Source organism: Capricornis sumatraensis, chromosome 11, assembly GCF_032405125.1.
Source record: "Capricornis sumatraensis isolate serow.1 chromosome 11, serow.2, whole genome shotgun sequence".
NCBI classification, from domain to species: domain Eukaryota; kingdom Metazoa; phylum Chordata; class Mammalia; order Artiodactyla; family Bovidae; genus Capricornis; species Capricornis sumatraensis.
Window position 1 is genome coordinate 50,325,559 of NC_091079.1, and position 18,881 is coordinate 50,344,439.

The window sequence follows — 18,881 nt, forward strand, 5'->3', positions numbered from 1 at the left end:
CCAACCCTGCTTAGCTTTGGAGATCAGGTGTGTTCTGGGTGGTATGGCTGTAGATAAAGAAGGCTTAGGCAAACTGAAACTGGCTCTGATAGTACAGCAAGTGAAATGCTGAAATCCTTTGACTAATTTAAACAGGCAAGACTCTTTTAAAACAGAAAAGTTCTAAATTTCTTTCCCTCATATTTTAGAACATTAAAGGATACTACAAAAATAATGTAAACCCTCCCACAAAACAACAAACGAACAATTTCATTTTAAAGAATTTTATTATAGGATGTTAATATTTAGGACACCTTCAGAGCACCTTATTCTTCTAATCAGATTTTTGGTAACTGGTTTTAAAGTGTTACTTGAGTATTTTTCCTCATACTGGTTTTCAGGCAAAAGTACTACTTGGTGCTTGTTTAAGAGATGTTAATTTGATTAAACAGTTTATCCTTAATAACCTGAGACATCAATCCATGGATAGCTTCTATGGTAGTTTTACAGCTAGAAAGAAAAAACAGATCACATAATGTCATAAGAACTGAGAACTGTTTCAAACATGCAACTTGCATGACCCCCACCCCCCCACAATTCCATCCTTGCACCCCTAGTAATGATTCTGGTCCTACTCATACTCTGCAAAACATACTGTATACCATACCAATCTACAGTTTACTCTCTATAGTATACCATAGTGATTTTTAGCCTTCTGCATGTATTTTGATTGTTTCCTACTTACTAAATTTTCCCAAAAGAATGACAATGTAAATATCCGATAAAATTCAAAAGTTATTTTATTATTTGTGAAAAGATTTTGGAAAAGTTTTATTTTAGAAGGTTACTGAAGTTATTTATAATTCAGAAATACAGACTGATTCCAATATTACACTAAAATCTGCTTTTCTTGTTGTTCATTAGTTGGAATTGTTTTTAAAAATAATTTTAATGAACCTTGTGCTTTTTTCTCCTGAAGTAATCAGAGACATCCTTCAAACAATGCAAAGGTAAAATTAGATTAGTGGATGAAGGACTTAGATTTTAGAACTGATAAAAAAAACAACAACCCACCAATATTCAGAAAAGATGCAATTCTTGTAACATTACCCCCCAAAGGAAAATTCTCTACTATTGTACTACTACTCTTCTCCTTCCTACTTTTCTTCCTATATAGTTACATTCCCACAGTGACATTTTTGCTTTGTAAGAAACTGAGATATAAATGCAGATAAAAGTGTAAATCAGACACATATAAAGATAGATGGGCAAAATGACATATTCAGAACAAGTATCAAAAGTAAGCCCTAACGTCAAAGAAAAATATGATTTTTATCCAGGCTGCTACCTCTATACCTTTTATTACTCACAGAGAAGAAATAAATGAGGTCATTCTAACCCAAGATAGCTTCTATTCCAACACATTTAGGCCTTCCGTTTCTCTTTTCTTTCCTATCAACTAATTTAGTTCTTCTCAAAATGGATACCAAGATAGTGATTTATATAGATGTCAACATAGTCTTCCTTTCCTCTCTATCCCTGTCATATTAAAATTCAAATTTTTGTGAAAGTGAATATTATATTAGTCCTCCCAATTCTGTATGCATCTGAAGGATCACGTAATTATTTCATGTTATCTCCAGTTTGTTCTTAACAAATTCTTCACTGAGATTTGAGATACTAAATTACTGTATAAAGGATTATTTCAGAAAAACGGAGAGAAAACAATCATTTCTCTGATATTTAGGCCTTAAAACTTTATAAAAATTTGAAATTTGATAAACTTAAATCCTAATTTAATCCTTCACAAAAGGATTATATTAGAATAGATTAGGACATCTTTTTGCAAAGTTTTGCTTTGGTTTTCATTTAAAGACCCAGCAATGGACTGGTTTTCTTTCTTATACTTTATGGCTGAAGCTGGAAAAGGTGAAAGAGTTTTTCACAACATCACCTAGACCCAGAAGCCTTTAATATTCTTACCTACTGTCTCCTAAATTTTCAAAGTTAAAACCTGCATCTGACAACCTTAAAGGTCCAAGTAAGTTAACATTTAGGTACCACTGTAAGTTATAGGTTGAACTGCAAGGAATTTGAATCCTGTTATTTACAAATCTTGAGAAAATAAAGTTAGGGGTAGGAATAGATTTGCTCTCACCTGTCTCGTGTAGCTTTGGCAAGTTTGTCTTCTGACTTTCGGTCATGTGTTTCTAAACCCAACATGAAACTTCCTCGTCCCAGCTGGGCTTCTGACTGTTCTAATTTTTCAGACAAATCAAAGACCTGACCGGTGGTATAGTCTGCATTCTATGGGGAAAATGACATTGTATCAATATACTAGTCTTTCATGTAAAAAAATATACATATGTAAATTTTCTTCCATATAGAATATTTCATTTACAAATAATTCTACTATGAAATCTAAGTGGATATCAGTGAAGTAAGAAGTCAAATTATACTTGCAAAAACTGATTCCAAAGCTCAAGCAGTTGAAGTATAGAAAATTTTCCCTTTTATAGTTTAAAGATTAAATTTGGAATTGTCTTTTTTGACTGCTTAAATCTAATAATTTGTTATTATGAGAGGCTCAGAAGTACATAGATTTGAGTCCAGATTGTGGTCCTCCTGCAGATTAGCTAGGAGGCCTTGGGAGAGGTCCTTTAGTTTTCTATGCCTTACAGTCTTCCTGTGAAAAAGGGGGAGGAGGGTGATAATTTCTACCTTAAAGCTAGTGAGTTATGTATACAAAGCTTGTAGGACTGTTGATGACACCTAGCAAAAGCTTAACAATTGTTAGCTAATTTTGTTAGTTTTTCATGGTGAACGTCCAGAATTAGTACTTATGACACATTTAAAAAATTACATTTGTTTTAGCTTTTCTAATTACCAAATTAATAGTTATACAGAAAATCTGGAAAATGTAGAGCAGTATATATATATATGTATATATAACAAAATACCTACCATCCCCTCCACCTAGCTATAACCACAATTTTTAGAGTATTGCTATATACTCACATGAGCTTCCCAGGAGGTGCTACTGATAAAGAACCCCCCTGCCAATATAGGAGACTTAAGAAACATGGGTTTGATCCCTGGGTTGGAAAGATCCCCTGGAGGAGGGCATGGCAACCCACTCCAGTATTCTTGCCTGCAGAATCCCATGGACAGAGGAGCCTGGTGGGCTATATACAGTCCACAGAGTCACAAAAAGTCAGCACATGCACACCCATATTTGCTAAACTGAAATATTCTATATACTGCTGATATTTCATACATTTTAAAAACCAAAAGTTTAATAATTACATATGTACACTTAAGTGTAATATTTTTTAAAAGTTTCTCCTGGAATATCTTTATGTTCTATTTGCTCAGTCTGTCAGATACTGTAAAGGCAGTACAGTTCAGTCACAAGACATTTTAAAAACATTAGCTGTCATCATGGTTACTACAAAAAGCCCTTTAAAATGCTACCAGCTTTCCAGTGATTTTACAAACTTACGATAATTTTTTAAACATGCAATTATATTCACTTTGTCTGTATCTAAATGGTTTAGGTCACCAATACATCCTTCCTCAACAGATTTGGAAAAAACCCTAATGTTTGTAGATCACTTCACACCTAGAAGATTTAGCAGCAGATATAAAAATGTGGGATGGCAGAAACAGTTATACTATTAAAATGAAAAAAGAAACCAATTACATTTCAAACAGAGAACACTAATATGAATCAAAATGTAACTTTTCTCTGGTAGCTTTTAGATTACATGCTTTAGCTGTAAAGGGAAAGAGATGACATACATTTATTTATATATTTTTTTCTTAGAATGATATAATGTACTAGGTATTAAACTACACAAAAAAAGGAGGAAATATAATTTAACCTTTTCTTGATTATTAATGTCCTCAGTATATGCAGTGTTGGAATACAGGGACAGCCACAGGCTGAGTAAGTAGAGCTGGCTGCTTTTGTACAAAGGTTCAGACAGCTCCAGTTTCACTGCTTCCTGCCCATGCCATCATGTGTCACTTCTGGCTGCTATCAGCATACTTGCCTCTAAGGAAACATGACACACGAGGCATTTAGCAGTGCTAGATACATAGAAAACATTTAATAAATGTTTGCTATTATGATCACTCTCCCTCTTTCTAATTTACTGTTTCTGACTGTTGAGGATAAGAAATAAGAAAAAAAATCATAGTAAATTCATAGTAAATATGCTCAAGTGAGGTTTTTACCCATGAGTACAATGAATCAAATGAGCAAAACATAATTTATTGAGGCTTTATGATATGCCTGCTGCTGCTGCCAAGTCGCTTCAGTCGTGTCCGACTCTGTGCGACCCCATAGACGGCAGCCCACCAGGCTCCCCCGTCCCTGGGATTCTCCAGGCAAGAACACTGGAGTGGGTTGCCATTTCCTTCTCCGATGCATGAAAGTGAAAAGTGAAAGCAAAGTCACTCAGTCGTGTCCAACTCTTCGCGACCCCATGGACTGCAGCCTACCAGGCTCCTCCATCCATGGGATTTTCCAGGCAAGAGTACTGGAGTGGGGTGCCATTGCCTTATTGTATTCCTGCTGCTGCTGCTGCTAAGTCGCTTCAGTTGTGTCCGACTCTGTGCGACCCTTAGTACTTTGCTAATTACTATACATATATTTCATATAATTCTCAGTGTACTTAACAATGTGGGTATTATTATCATTGGGCCCAAGAAAGGCTCAGACACATTAAATAATGCTGTGAAGGTCACACCCAGCTAGTAAAATGGCATACTTGTTTCTGAACTGAGTTTATCTTATTCCAAATTTAGTGGTTCTAACCACTATGCTATACTGTACTATATGAAGTGGCTTACTTAAAAAAGATCTAGATAGAAGTTTCTGTCCTCTTCTAGGTATTAGATTTTAATGATATATTGGAAAATATTGACTTTTTCTTTTTTTGGTGGTAGCAGCAATCTGCTTGCTATAAGGTAGTGATATTCTGATTTCTTTGGGGGACATTCTTAGTCCAAGTGCTCCGGAGAGTTTCTTTTACTCCAGCCCAGCAGTAAAGCAGTGATGCACTTGCCTTGGCTCAACTACTCATGGTGTTCATTCCCTTGGCCCAGAGCAGGTTTAAGGTTAGGCATGTGACCTATAAAACTCAGAGACACAGTGAGGCTTTGCCTGGGAATATGTTGAGTGGTGTGTATGTGTCTGTGTATGTGTGTGTTATGTATCTTGATCTTTTCTTTTGAGTGTGGAATTGGGAAGTCTAAGCTAATACTGCCATCTTGATTTCACATGAAGTCTGAAACTGAAACCAACTGACCTGAAATCAAAGCTGAGAAAGGAAGACCAAGACCTCATAATATTGTCTGAATGCAAACTCAGGCTGTGCCTTAAGTCAGCCCTCCTCCTGGTACTCTTGGACTTTGCAGCTTACATGATTCTCTTTTTTGTTTTAGCCAGGTTGGTTGGGTCTCCTGTCACTTGTAACTAGAGTCCTACCTGAGACACACAACAAAGAACACTATTGGCACTTTTCTCTAACTAAGTCAGAGGTAGATCTCACCCTCATCTGGACTCAACAGTACACAATACAGATCCTAGCTTGGCCTAGTATTCCAATCCACTTCTGGTCATGCAGAATCTGCCCCCAAGCCCACCATCTTGGCAAAGTCAGTCTTTCCATGATAAAGAGTTTCAGACATTAAACTTATGTAGATTGATAAAATTCAGACACATTCCTTGCAAGCATGGTACTTACCGTAAGCAAGCTAGAGGAACTCAGCGTATTCACCCAGTATTTATTCCACAAAAGCTCAAGCAATTTCCGATCCAAAGAGGATTTGAAATATGAGACTTCTAAGGCATAGTATCTAATGAAACAAAACCACAGATCTATTAAGTAAAAAACATTCAACCACATCACATAAAGGTTACGGCCAAATTTAAGTTAATTACATTTGATATCCAAATAGTCATGCTTTAATTTTTTCCAACAGAAAAACAGGTAAACCTGGTCTTCTTACTCTTTAGGGGGGTGGTTGCAATTCAGTTAAGAAAATATTCTCAAGTTATATTTCTCCCCTCTGTAAAGCCCAGAAATTGTCAGAAATTAATAACTAATCAAAAATTTTAAATGACATGTATATACCCATGCCACTGACTTCATAAATTTCAGCCAACAGTAATGAACTTACTCTCTCCAAGGATAGCTATTACTTTTGTTCAGTTCAGTTCAGTTGCTCAGTCGTGTCCGACTCTTTGCGACCCCATGAATTGCAGCACGCCAGGCCTCCCTGTCCATCACCAACTCCCAGAGTTCACCCATACTCATGTGCATCAAGTCGGTGATGCCATCCAGCCATCTCATCCTCTGTCGTCCCCTTTTCCTCCTGCCCCCAATCCCTTCTAGCATCAGAGTCTTTTCCAATGAGTCAACTCTTCTCATGAAGTGGCCAAAGTACTGGAATTTCAGCTTTAGCATCATTCCTTCCAAAGAACACCCAGGGCTGATCTCCTTTAGAATGGACTGGTTGGATCTCCTTGCAGTCCAAGGGACTCTCAAGAGTCTTCTCCAACACCACAGTTCAAAAGCATCAATTCTTCGGTGCTTAGCTTTCTTCACAGTCCAACTCTCACTTCTATACATGACTACTGGAAAAGCCATAGCCTTGACTAGACGGACCTTTGTTGGCAAAGTAATGTCTCTGCTTTTAAATATGCTGTCTAGGCTGGTCATAACTTCCAAGGAGTAAGCGTCTTTTAATTTCATGGCTGCAATCACCATCTGCAGTGATTTTGGAGCCCCCCAAAATAAAGTCTGACACTGTTTCCACTGTTTCTCCATCTATTTGCCATGAAGTGATGGGACCAGATGCCATGATCTTCGTTTTCTGAATGTTGAGTTTTAAGCCAACTTTTTCACTCTCCTCTTTCACTTTCATTGAGAGGCTTTTTAGTTCCTTTTCACCTTCTGCCATAAGGGTGGTGTCATCTGCATATCTGAGGTTATTGATATTTCTCCCGGCAATCTTGATTCCAGCTTGTGCTTCATCTAGCCCAGTGTTTCTCATGATGTACTCTGCATATAAGTTGAATAAGCAAGTTGACAATATACAGCCTTGACGTACTTCTTTTCCTATTTGGAACCAGTCTGTTATTCCATGTCCAGTTCTAACTGTTGCTTCCTGACCTGCATATAGGTTTCTCAAGAGGCAGGTCACATGGTCTGGTATTCCCATCTCTTTCAGAATTTTCCACAGTTTATTGTGATCCACACAGTCAAAGGCTTTGGCATAGTCAATAAAGCAGAAATAGATGTTTTTCTGGAACTCTCTTGCTTTTTCGACGATCCAGCGGATGTTAGCAATTTGATCTCTGGTTCCTCTACCTTTTCTAAAATCAGCTTGAACATCTGGAAGTTCACGGTTCACGTATTGCTGAAGCCTGGCTTGGAGAATTTTGAGCATTACTTTACTAGCGTGTGAGATGAATGCAACTGTGTGGTAGTTTGAGCATTCTTTGGCATTGCCTTTCTTTGGGATGGAATGAAAAGTGACCTTTCCCAGTCCTGTGGCCACTGCTGAGTTTTCCAAATTTGCTGGCATATTGAGTGCAGCACTTTCATAGCATCATCAGGCTTTTAAAAATACCAAAAATTACATGTGGAGTCTTGATTCCTCCCTTTCTAATCCCCTAATTAGGAACAACTGCTTTTTGAAAAACCAAAACTTTGAGGTTGGTCATTAAAGCATATAAAGAATTTATAAAGGTGCCTAATTTATAATCAAGGGAAATTTGGTTAAATGTCTGAAAAACTTATTTTTTTAAAAGTAATAAATACTTAAACATGTCACTACGTTACAAAGAAACATAAGGGACTTCTTCACCTTAAGGAGCTTACCATTTTCATGGGACACGTGGGATGAATCCATGAAAAGTTATAATGATATATATTGAATAACAGTAAGTGATGCTATGCTGCTAAGTCGCATCAGTCGTGTCCGACTCTGTCCGACCCCATAGACGGCAGCCCACCAGGCTCCCCCGTCCCTGGGATTCTCCAAGCAAGAACACTGGAGTGGGTTGCCATTTCCTTCTCTAATGCATGAAAGTGAAAAGTGAAAGTGAAGTCGCTCAGTCGTGTCCGACTCTTAGTGACCCCATGGACTGCAGCCTACCAGGCTCCTCCATCCATGGGATTTCCCAGGCAAGAGTACTGGAGCCGGGTGCCATTGCCTTCTCCGAAGTGATGCTATAGTGCATATTTAAAATTAATCATCTGCCAATTAAATGTTAGTGATAATGAGTACTGTTAGTATAGACAGAACAGCCTGAGAGGCTCCAGGGAAAAGGCAGGAATTCGAGTAACCCTAACATGAGTTTATAGTGTGGCTATGTTAAGAGCAAGGAGGAAGCATTAGGAAGAGATCCCTAACTCACAAAAAGGAAAGTCATGAAAGGAGCAAGAAGTTAATCAGTCTGCCTGGACAGTTTAGTGGGAGCAGAAGGATTTTGTAAGGGAAATCTAGAAAGCTATGTTGGGGTCTAGCTAGCAGAGGACATAACATAAAAGGCTAAGAAATTATCTTCTAGGTACTTGGGACTCATGGAAGGTGTCTGAGCAGATCAGTGACATAGCCATTTATATCAGTGTTTGAGAAAGCCGGCTGTGGTAAGATGTGTCAGAGGAGAAATGGCAAGCAGGGAGACCACAAAGGATGCCACTGCAGTGGAGCAGATGTCAGGAGAAAAAGGCCTCGCTTTCAGGCTAGTGGTGTCGAAGATAAAGACACAGGGACATAAAAGAAACGTGTGTTCTTTCAATTCAGGAGTGAAGAAACTTGAACAGAGTAAGAATTTAAAGATAATTCTCAGTAAGGGCTTTATAAATAAGATACCCCTGCATATGTGTAGATGAAAAAGACAAAGCTGTAGTGAAATGTGGAAGTGGGATGTGGAAACAGTGTATTTCTTGAGCACTTATTATGTCCTGGCACGTTATATATATTCTCATTTAATCTTCCCTACAACCACAAAAGGAAAGATTATTATTCCCATTCTACGCAGAAGAAACAACTCTAGAGTAAAGACTTGTTCAACACCACAGAAAGTGGCAGCAAAAGGATATGATATATGTTATCAAAACCTCATGGTCTAATTTATTGTTATATCCAGAGTGTAGACATTTAAGACATTGTTTAAGAAGTGATGCCCCGGGAGTTGAGGCAGTTAGGTATGGGGAGAGGAGGCAGGGGTTCAGGTGGAAAGGTCAGTTTTAGAAATGACACGTTGTACCTCTGATACTTCAGGGGAAAGACAGGATGAGTAGAGCAAAAGATGTAGATTATAAAGGATGGAAAATAAGGGAGCTCAAACTGGAGGGTCTAGAATAGACTTTTATGTTTTAAAATTTGTGGATCACCTTAATGTTATTACCGTCTAAATTCCGTAGGCTGATGCAATGAAATTTTTTGGTCTAATATTAGCTGAGTTGAAAGCAAGAGTAGCAGAGCTGAAAGCAAGAGTAGCAGAGTTGAAAGCAAGAAGAATATTCAAAATTACTTGTGGAGCTACATCCTCATCTTCTGTACAGGAAGTCAATAATAGATACTGCCTAGAAACTGAAAATCAAGAAGTAGCACTGTCAGCATGCTGTTTGAAGTTAATGGGGTAAATACTTAAATGGAGCATAACTATAAAGTTTAAGTGATTCCCTCTGGGGGTGGGGGAAAGGGAATGTTATTTTCATAGAACCAGTGCCTCTTTAAACTATGTGCTTATATAACATTGATAACATACAAGCTAATTTAAAAAATCTGTTGTGTCCTATTTTTACTAAGGCTCTTCAAAGTTAAATATATTTAATATCTGTATTAGATTCTATGTTGAAAATGAACTTTGGATTATGATCTAGAATTTAAAATAGGAAAGAAAAAAGATCAGTGTAAACTAAAAATTATGGCTCACTGTCAAATGATTTAGGAAATGATCTATAATGAGTCTGCTCTTAACTTGGCACTATGTTTCACTGAAGATTTGAAATAAAAATAAGCAACTTATTTGCCCTATTAAAAAAGTTTACTCTTTATTTAGGAACTGGTCCTAAGGAAGAGAGTACCTTTGAACATCCTGCTTATTCCAGGTTCAGAATTCTAGGCTCTAGCAATGCAGGTAGTTAGAAAGTAGCAATTCCTCTTAGAGAGGCTCATTTCTCAGAAAAAAACAGGAAATGCAGGTTTGTTTGGGTACAGAAAGCACAGTATGCCTCATGGTCTTTTGTTTCAAAAGCTGCTGCTGGCGATGAGAGAAGTGGAGTAGGTATTAAAGGTATAAGCTTTTGAAACTGCAACTCAATATAAATGAAAAAAATTGACTGTTAACTCTGAAAGTGAAAGTATTACAGCAAAGGTGTAGAGCAAATTAAGTGATTTAATTACAAACCTCTCATTGAAAAATAAAAACCTGTTTTTCCAAAAGTATGCCAAGGATGACTGAAAATCAGACATATTTAAAAATTAAATTCTAGAAATTCTGGCATTTTCTAGGAATTATAAACAGAAAAATAAGAGCAGTAGTAGCACATGAGTAGTAAAGCATTCCTTGAAGTTAGGATAGGAGGTGTGGAGAAAGGGACAGTAGTAATCAGGCAAAACATTTTTTTTTAGGGGGGGTGCCCACACTTCTATGTGCCATGCCCTATTTTAATTGTTAGGATATAGCAGTGAATTGATTTTTCTCTCATGAAGTTCACATTCTAATGAGGTCAATAACAAGGAAGCAAAAACATATCAGATGGTCACAAGTGCTAAGAAGAAAAATGAAGCAGGGAAAGGTAACAGTGACTAGAAAGTGCTAATTGGAATAGGGTGATCAAGGAACATTCTCTGTTAAGGTGACCCTTAAACAGACACTCGTTGACTGAAATAGTGAGTCACATGGAAATAAGGAAGAATGTTTCAGGCAGAAGGATTAGCAAGTGCAAAGGCCCCAAGCAGGAGCCGGCCTAGTACATCTGATAAACCATAAATGAGGCCACTATGGCTAGAATAGACAGAGCAAAGGCTTAGTGACAAGAAGTAGAGTCACTGAGATGGACTCAGAACGATTGTGGGGGCCAGTCTACATAGGGTTATGTGGTCCATGGTAAGCACTAACTATAGATCTTATTCTTAATGAGACAGGAAATTACTCTGAGAAGGACGAACATGATCAGACTTACGTTTTAACAGAATCTGTTTGGCTGACAAAAGACCTTTAAGGGGTGGGGTGAAGTGCAGAAGCAAGAAGACTAGCTAGAAGGCTAGTGCTCTCATTTAAGTTCCAGATGGCTGTGGCCTGGGTCAAGGTGATAGTAAGAGAGGTGATATATTTAGAAGGTGGAGAAAATTGTCTTCACTGGTTTACCGATTTAAAAAATTGAGATGTAATTCACATAGTATGAAATTCACTGTTTTAAAGGAGTATACAATTAAGTAGTCTTTAGTATGACTTCTTTAACTCTTGAAGTAAAAATGTTTAGGGAGAACTTTTGCTGTGTGCAAACTGGGTACATTGAGGGCTGTAGAAATTGCTAGCGTCAGGCTGGCCCTGCATACAGCTTCCTTCAACTTTTACTTTCATTAACAGGCCAAGTGTCTCATACATTGATAAAACGTATATAGATGGGTGAAAGGCAAATAACATGTTAGATTGAAACAACTGTTAATAAAGATTCAAACATTATCCTATATTTATATATTCTTACTATTATTTTAAAAGGTATTATGAAATGCATTTCATCTGAATTTTTTTCTCATCTGTAAAATTAGGGGCTTGGTCTGGATGATCTCTGAGGTTTCTGATTCTGGCATCAGATACATTTTAAAATGACTTACTGTTTGCAGTGTACACCAAAGTCTTCTATTTTATTAAGTGGGATGGTCTGGTACTCGGAAGGTCCTTCATCTGGAGGCTTATAGCCCTAAACAAAAATGAAGAAAATAGAAGACTTAAACACAACAGAGGAAAAACATGTTTTCTATGTGACTTTCTATTTACAGAAACATTCATTTGGGGGAGCCAATTACTGAACATAAACGCCTAATAAAAAAAAAGTATATTGCTTATACTCTTCCTCAACCCCATTTGGTGGCTGAAGGCTAGATTTGGCTTAAGATTAATTTTTTTTGTCCTTAGGTGATATTTACTTGTGCTCATATCTACTTCAGATTGCAGTAGATAGTAGATGGCCATGACACACAAATCCTTATTAACAAAAGAACACTGCTTTTCTAGTAGAATTAACAACATGCAGCACAAATGTATTACTTTTTTGCTAAAGACAATTTGTGGTAGTTGGGCTTCTATTTTGTAAATACCGTTAAATTGTTAACTATAACACACCTTTAAAAATAAACTAAATATTTAAAAATTGAAAAACTGTAAGAACTTGGAATTCTTCAAATTACCTTTGGATATGTCCTGAAGGCTCCAAGATTCACTTTCCCTGCAGATATTGTTCTTGTTGGGTCAATCTACAAGAAAGATATATTTAATATCTGCTGACTTATTTTTTTAAACATTATAAGCCTAGAAATACATATGTACATATAACACTATAGGCACACACACATAGTTAAAAGTAACCAATAGGGAAAAAAATAACCAAATTGGAAAATCACAGAAGTGAACAGAATGGTTAAATATAGAAATCTCATCATTAATTTAGAGATTAGATCTAGTTATTATACTATTTTAAGAGTATTAATTAAAGATTTGCTTATCTTTCAGAAGTCTTTTTAAACAGATGAACAATTTCTACCTTCCTTAGGGTAACCTGAATGGCAACTAAAATACTTTAAGCATAGCAAGAGCTGTTCTAGCAATTCCTCATTTAATCAATTCACTCAACATCGACCAAATGCCCACTGTGTGCAGGGAACTGAGACACAGGTGCTGTGTACATTCTCATCTAACAGAAGGTGGGAAAAGACACAGAGAAGTTATATAACTTGTTCAGAGTCCCAGCTACAAAGAAGTGGAATTTAGATTCAAACCTAGGCTGGCACCAGAGCCTTGCTCTTTACCATACTGTTTTTGTTTCCCTGTATACCTGCTTTAGTAAATCTTCATGAAAATTAATTAACAACTGATTGTAAAAATACTTACTACCACTGCTACAAATGGTTCCTGGAACTGCTGATTGAGCATCTGAGTACTAACATCAATTCCAGAAAGCCAGCAGCCATAGCCAGGGTGGCTATGATACCAGCCAATTGCATTTTCAAGGCGGCCAACCTAACAAATGAAGAGAGCAAAGGAGCTTGAGGTTCCTGTTTAATCTTAGAGATGCTTGTGATTTGTCTATTTATACAGCCCTACAGTTAAATAACAGTATGCAGAATAGTTACAGCATATGGTGGCTCAGAGGTTAAAGTGTCTGCCTGGAATGCAGGAGACCCGGGTTCAATCCCTGGGTTGGAAAGATCCCCTGGAGAAGGAAATGGCAACCCACTCCAGTACTCTTGCCTGGAGAATCCCATGGAGGGAGGAGCCTGGTAGGCTACAGTCCATGGGGTCACAAAGAGTTGGACACGACTGAGCGACTTCACTCACTATGGTACTTTCAAAAAAATTTTTTTTAGATAATACATGCTCAAGGCACAAAATTAATAAGATACATGTACAATAAGGTCATTCAGTCTCCTTCCCACCTCTTTCCCCTCAACTAGTTTCTCAACCCAGATGTTACTGTCATAGGCTTACACACCTGTCTTCCAGAGTTACTCTCTGCATATAGAATATATTCTTTGCACATACGTAGATTAATGAAAACACACAATGGCATACCACCAATAGTATTCTACACTTTGCTTTTTCACTCAACAAAATATTCTGGGATTTGTTTCACATAAATAAACATAAATAGCTATCTTTTAGTTTTAAAGGCTGGCTGGCAGTTCATTGTGTGGGATATAAATCAGCTTGATATCCAGTTACACTTAGGTTGTTTTCAGTTCTTTGGTTTTAAACACACATAATGAATGTGAGAATTAAAATTTCTTTTAAAAACTCAGATATAGTTTATATATGTATAATACATATAGACCTTCGTTCAGATGTACAACATAATGTTTCAATATATGTATATACTGTGACATGATCACAATAAGTACAGTTAACATCCGACCCACATGCAGTTACAAATTTTTTTTTCCTTGTGATGAGACCTTTTAAGATCTACTCTCGAGAATTTTTAAAAATCCATGCTAATCTCATATATGTTACATATGGTTGAGAATAACTTAAAATATAAACTCTAATGTAGGAGGATAGTTTTAAGTTTAGAAACTCAAAAATAACTATGAGACTCTTAACTCGTAATTTTAGGGAACAGCGTTTTTACCTGTTTAGCATTTTCTATGTATGCAGCCATGTACTCATACGCAGCAGCCTGAGCGTTCACTCGCGTTTCAGTGCCCTCTACTGGCAAAGCAAAGCTGTCCATAATGATCATGGTCTCACCATCCACCTTGCCCAGCATCAAGCCCATCACTTCCAAGTTGCCTCCTGATCTGGCATGCATCACCATTTTCAGTAGAGCCAATGCTGAGATTTTGCAGTATTTAAAGTAATGGTGACTACAAAACAAAGGCATGGTGTAATTAACTTTCTTATATAAGTACAATTGTAAGACAGCTTTTGTAGTTTTTGTGGAGATTAACAAATAAGTATTGAAGCAATTTACACTGATGGAATGGGGAAAAAGCATATATATAGAATGAGGGAAAGAAAAACAAAGTATAAAAGGAGAGAGTTCCTGAAGGGGGATGGAAATGATAAACATAATCCTGCAAATTACTTCCCATTGGGCGAAGGGAAAAGTATGAAATAATTTTAAAATACGCTATTCAAGTAGACAGAAGGGAATTAATTACACGACCATTTCAATAGACTTTTTCTCCATTAATTTCAGAATCACCAAATCTAGGTTTCTGACCCTGGTTGGTCAATTTTGCCTCATTATTCTCCCACTTAACCTTCCACGCCTAACAGTTAAGAATGTGGGCTCTGATATCCATCTACCTAGGTTTGAACCCTTTTACTGCCATATCCTGGCTGTAACCTTGAGACAGACAATGTCTGTGCCTGTTCATAGAGTTGTTGTTTGGAGGAAATGAGTAAAACAATGTACATAAAGTGCTTGGCTTAGTGCCTGACACATACAAAACTTTTTAAGTGCTAGCTGCATTATTAACCTATCTTTTATAGTACTCTGAGAGAACAATGTGTTGAGGGTTGTAGCTTCTCTCTGTGGTATCAGTCTACAAATGGGAAATGTAGCCTTAAAATCTTTAGTCCTACTGTGATCAGTATTTCAGTTTGTCATCTGTGTATGTGACTAAACTACTGTTGAATAAAATTACACTTCAGTCTCATTGATGTAGCTGAAGACAGCAAGGATGACTGTAACTGGAGATACAATCACACAGTGAGGCTGATAATTTAAAATATTCAATAGGCTATATCAATCTAAGTATGCAGCCTGCTATAGAAACAGCAGACAACCAGGCAAAATAACCAGTCTGTAAGAGTGTCAGTGTCTTTGAGAAGTCTTTTTAAAATGTCTGCCCACAGATTTCAATCACAGCTGAAAAATATAGAGACCTGTCCTTGGGAGTCAAGACATGAATTGAAATCTTCACTCTATTGGGGAAAAAAGTCCATTATTGTGCTTCTGTTACATACATTCTAGACTCTTTTTTATACATGACCTCATCTATATAACATCACCAACAGATAGGTCTTTTTTCTCTTTTACAGATAAAAAAAGATAAGTAAATTTCAACTATTTAGTTATAGTTGTGAGATTTGATTTTTGGTCTTAACTGTTGTTCACTAAAGAATTCATTGCTTCCATCTAATTATGAAGTAAGTTATTTACTGTATTTGCTTGTTGTCATATATGCAGAAAAGGAATAAAAATACAGTATTGTGTTGTCATAAAGATTTACTGACATATGGAAATTCCTAGCTCAAAACTCAGCCTGTAGTAAGTACTAAGTAAACACTGCTGAATCTGAATACCCACAGTTAAAGCTTGCCTTGTAAAAAACTGTGAGATAGATGAAATATGGTTTTTGTTGTTGACCACCGCTTTCCTGTCTATCCATTAGAGAGACTGTGTGATCTTTTTACTCTTTCCATACAATATCTGCTGTCAGGAAAGGATAAATACTGCTGCAAAGAAACCTTGACCTGTCATCACTCCCAGGGACACATGAGTTTTGCTAAGGGGCAAAAAACCTTAAGCTCTGTTGATATAATTTACAGCTTCTGTAGAAAAAATGGTGGAGTAAACATTGTGGGAGACTGAGTAGAGCCTCTTTGTTGTTTCTGAAATAATCTATCAGCAATCAAGAAGCAATTATAGATCTAAAAGATTACAGAGTAAAAAAAACTGGCTCATAATTATTTTAGAGACCCTTGGATTGACTCACTATCTGAAGATAGCTGTAGTCCTAGTCTGAAATCAGCTGAAGATCCCAACAAAGTGTATATCGATACACAAGGTTCAAGGCAGAGTGTGGAGTATCTTTAACAATACGGGGGCTGAGAAGTCAAAGCCCAAACTACCGCTGTCGTTTTCCACTTCCATTCTCCCAAGGCAAACGAGACAGAAAGGGGGAATCAAGCAAGCCCCAGTGGAGGGTCTTACGCTTTATTTGCGGGGATTAAAAGGTAAAATAAAATTTCTTAGGCGATTCCTCTTTCTCCTTGCTGCAGAGGGAAAGACAAGCTCTCCCAACTCCTACTGCCCCTGGGTCTCTTAAAGTCCCGCCACCCCTCCCTCCCCTGCGTTTCGCCAGGGACCTCCTCACTCCTTAGTCCAGGGCTTCGCCGCCAGGATTTCTTGCTGCTGTTTCTTGTCGTATTTGTAGATTTCATCGACACTCTGGGCTTCCTGCATGTTGTTGGCTAGCTCCCACGTTTTCTGGGCCATGCCACTCCCGGAAGCCGCCATCACCGAGGGATCAGATAAGCTGTCGCGTCCGCAATCGAGACGCAACTTTATCTCGCTGGGTTTTCGGGCGTGGGCTCCGGACCCACCCCACCGCAGGTGCAAACTCACACTAGGCTCTCGGGGCAGCCATGACACCCAGCACCGGAGGTGAAGTTGGTACGGACCATCCGCAGGATGGCGGGGGTGCTTGGGGGACGCGGCTATATACACAGCGGTTATACAATAGTTAAGAGGCAGAGGAGTCGTCTCATTACTGAAGAGAGAACTTATTATCTTGGAAAATTATATGTGTGAAATAGGACGAAAACAGTAATTATCTAGGGAATGGTATAGCCTTCTGCACCGGAAGAAGGGCATGTAACGTTATGCCAGAAACTGGAATTGACCCTCCTTGTTCGTTCTGCGCAGGTTCGGCTTCCGCCATATTAAAAATGGGGATACTTAAAGCTGCCATGGGGCAGAGAACTGTTATTACTCTTGCCTGGAAAATCCCATGGACGGAGGAGCCTGGTAGGCTGCAGTCCATGGAGTCGCGAAGAGTCGGACGCGACTGAGCGACTTCACTTTCACTTTTCACTTTCATGCGTTGGAGAAGGAAATGGCAACCCACTCCAGTGTTCTTGCCTGGAGAATCCCAGGGACGGGGGAGCCTGGTGGGCTGCCGTCTATGGGGTCGCACAGAGTCTGACACGATTGTAGCGACTTAGCAGCAGCAGCAGCAGCAGCAGCAGCAGGTACTCTTAAGATTGTTGAAAGCCGAAAAAAAAAAATGCCTATGGAAAAGTTGACATAGAAGTAGTTCTCAATGCCGCTTTTGAGAAAATGATAACATGGCATCCTAGTTTACTTCCAGATGAATCATTGCACATGCGTAAAGCCCTTTGACTTGTAGTGGTTTGGCGCTAAACTTTCCTAGAGGGCCGTTCTCTAGCGTCCCAAGGTGGCCATGGGAACTCGTGGATGGCTATTATCGTGCCTTTTGGCGCGTTTGTAAAAATTAACATCAATACGAGCTATTAGTGTTTTGCAAGTGTCCAGTACCCACTTCTTGAAACAGTTTAATCTACATTATACTGTGGAACCACTTCTGTCCCCTAAGCCGAAGTAATCTAGGGGGAATATGTTGTCATCTAAGAGTTAATACAGTGCGTAATTATTTCATTTATTTGGTTGTTTTAGGTATCCTTCTTTCTTCTCCTATCCCCCCATTCCACACTAGATTCTAAGTTCCAAAACACAGGGACCGGGTTTCTATTCCTTGTTTTATCCCTACTACCTACCATAGATGCTCAGTGTTTATATTACTGGGAAAAATAAAGGCGGGGGGGTGGGGGAGACTTTCACTTCTGCAACTTCAACTTTTAGTTACCTTGAAACTTTGCATAAGTGGTCAGCGTTGCCTGGAGTGCTTTCCCCTTACTTTTCTGACTGGGAGCTCATATTAATATTTAAAAAGAGAGCTCAAAGATCTCTACCATGGAGTCATTCTCAACTTCTTTCTCCAGTCATCTTCTTCCACGACGTCTCTAAATGTCTGTAGGTGCTTCTGTAGCTGTTACACATTGAAATAACGTATTTGTTTACTTGGAAGTTTTTCTTTTCACTGTAAGCGGGTGCTTTCTGCTCTGGGTTGTATCCTCCACTCCTAGAAAGGTGTGTGACATTTAGTTAAGACAAATATATAGGAATTACAGAATCCACAGCCCCGCCTGCGGTTTTGACATTTCTTTCAAACCCTCTTACAAGGTGACTTCAGATAAAGGACCCTTAGCCCCACTGGCCTGGGAAGCTAGAGATCTCTTTTCTAGTGGTGATGTATGGCCACTAAGTATTCGGCTGAACTTATTTTGAAATTAGTAATAAAGCCTAGGACAAAACGTTGACCAGACTCCTGAGGGAGCAATA

At 38.2% G+C, this 18,881-nt stretch overlaps 1 protein-coding gene across 2 annotated transcripts; it reads right to left on the reverse strand.

Moving 5' to 3' along the window:
* Positions 1 to 287: 287 nt before the first annotated feature.
* Positions 288 to 17,097, reverse strand: COPS5 (COP9 signalosome subunit 5). 2 transcript variants are annotated; one of them, XM_068983672.1, is made up of 8 exons: positions 16,834 to 17,097; positions 14,358 to 14,592; positions 13,121 to 13,249; positions 12,421 to 12,486; positions 11,848 to 11,933; positions 5,733 to 5,844; positions 2,138 to 2,286; positions 288 to 489 (listed from the first exon to the last, which is right to left on the reverse strand). In XM_068983672.1, the coding sequence occupies exons 1-8, from the start codon at positions 16,974 to 16,976 to the stop codon at positions 405 to 407; spliced, it is 1,005 nt and encodes a 334-aa protein (XP_068839773.1). In that variant the 5' UTR covers positions 16,977 to 17,097; the 3' UTR covers positions 288 to 404. The 2 variants fall into 2 exon arrangements, with proteins under 2 accessions (XP_068839773.1, XP_068839774.1); XM_068983673.1 differs by having other exon boundaries at positions 16,826 to 16,922.
* Positions 17,098 to 18,881: the final 1,784 nt, after the last annotated feature.

Excerpts from the sequence above, each read along its gene's own strand:
- COPS5 (XM_068983672.1), bottom strand. The coding sequence starts at position 16,976 with ATGGCGGCTTCCGGGAGTGGCATGGCCCAGAAAACGTGGGAGCTAGCC. Across the intron at positions 14,593-16,833 it reads GCGAAGCCCTGGACTAAGGA|TCACCATTACTTTAAATACT; the intron begins GTGAGGAGGTCC and ends TTTGTTTTGTAG. Across the intron at positions 490-2,137 it reads GCCAAAGCTACACGAGACAG|CTGTAAAACTACCATAGAAG; the intron begins GTGAGAGCAAAT and ends TTTTCTTTCTAG.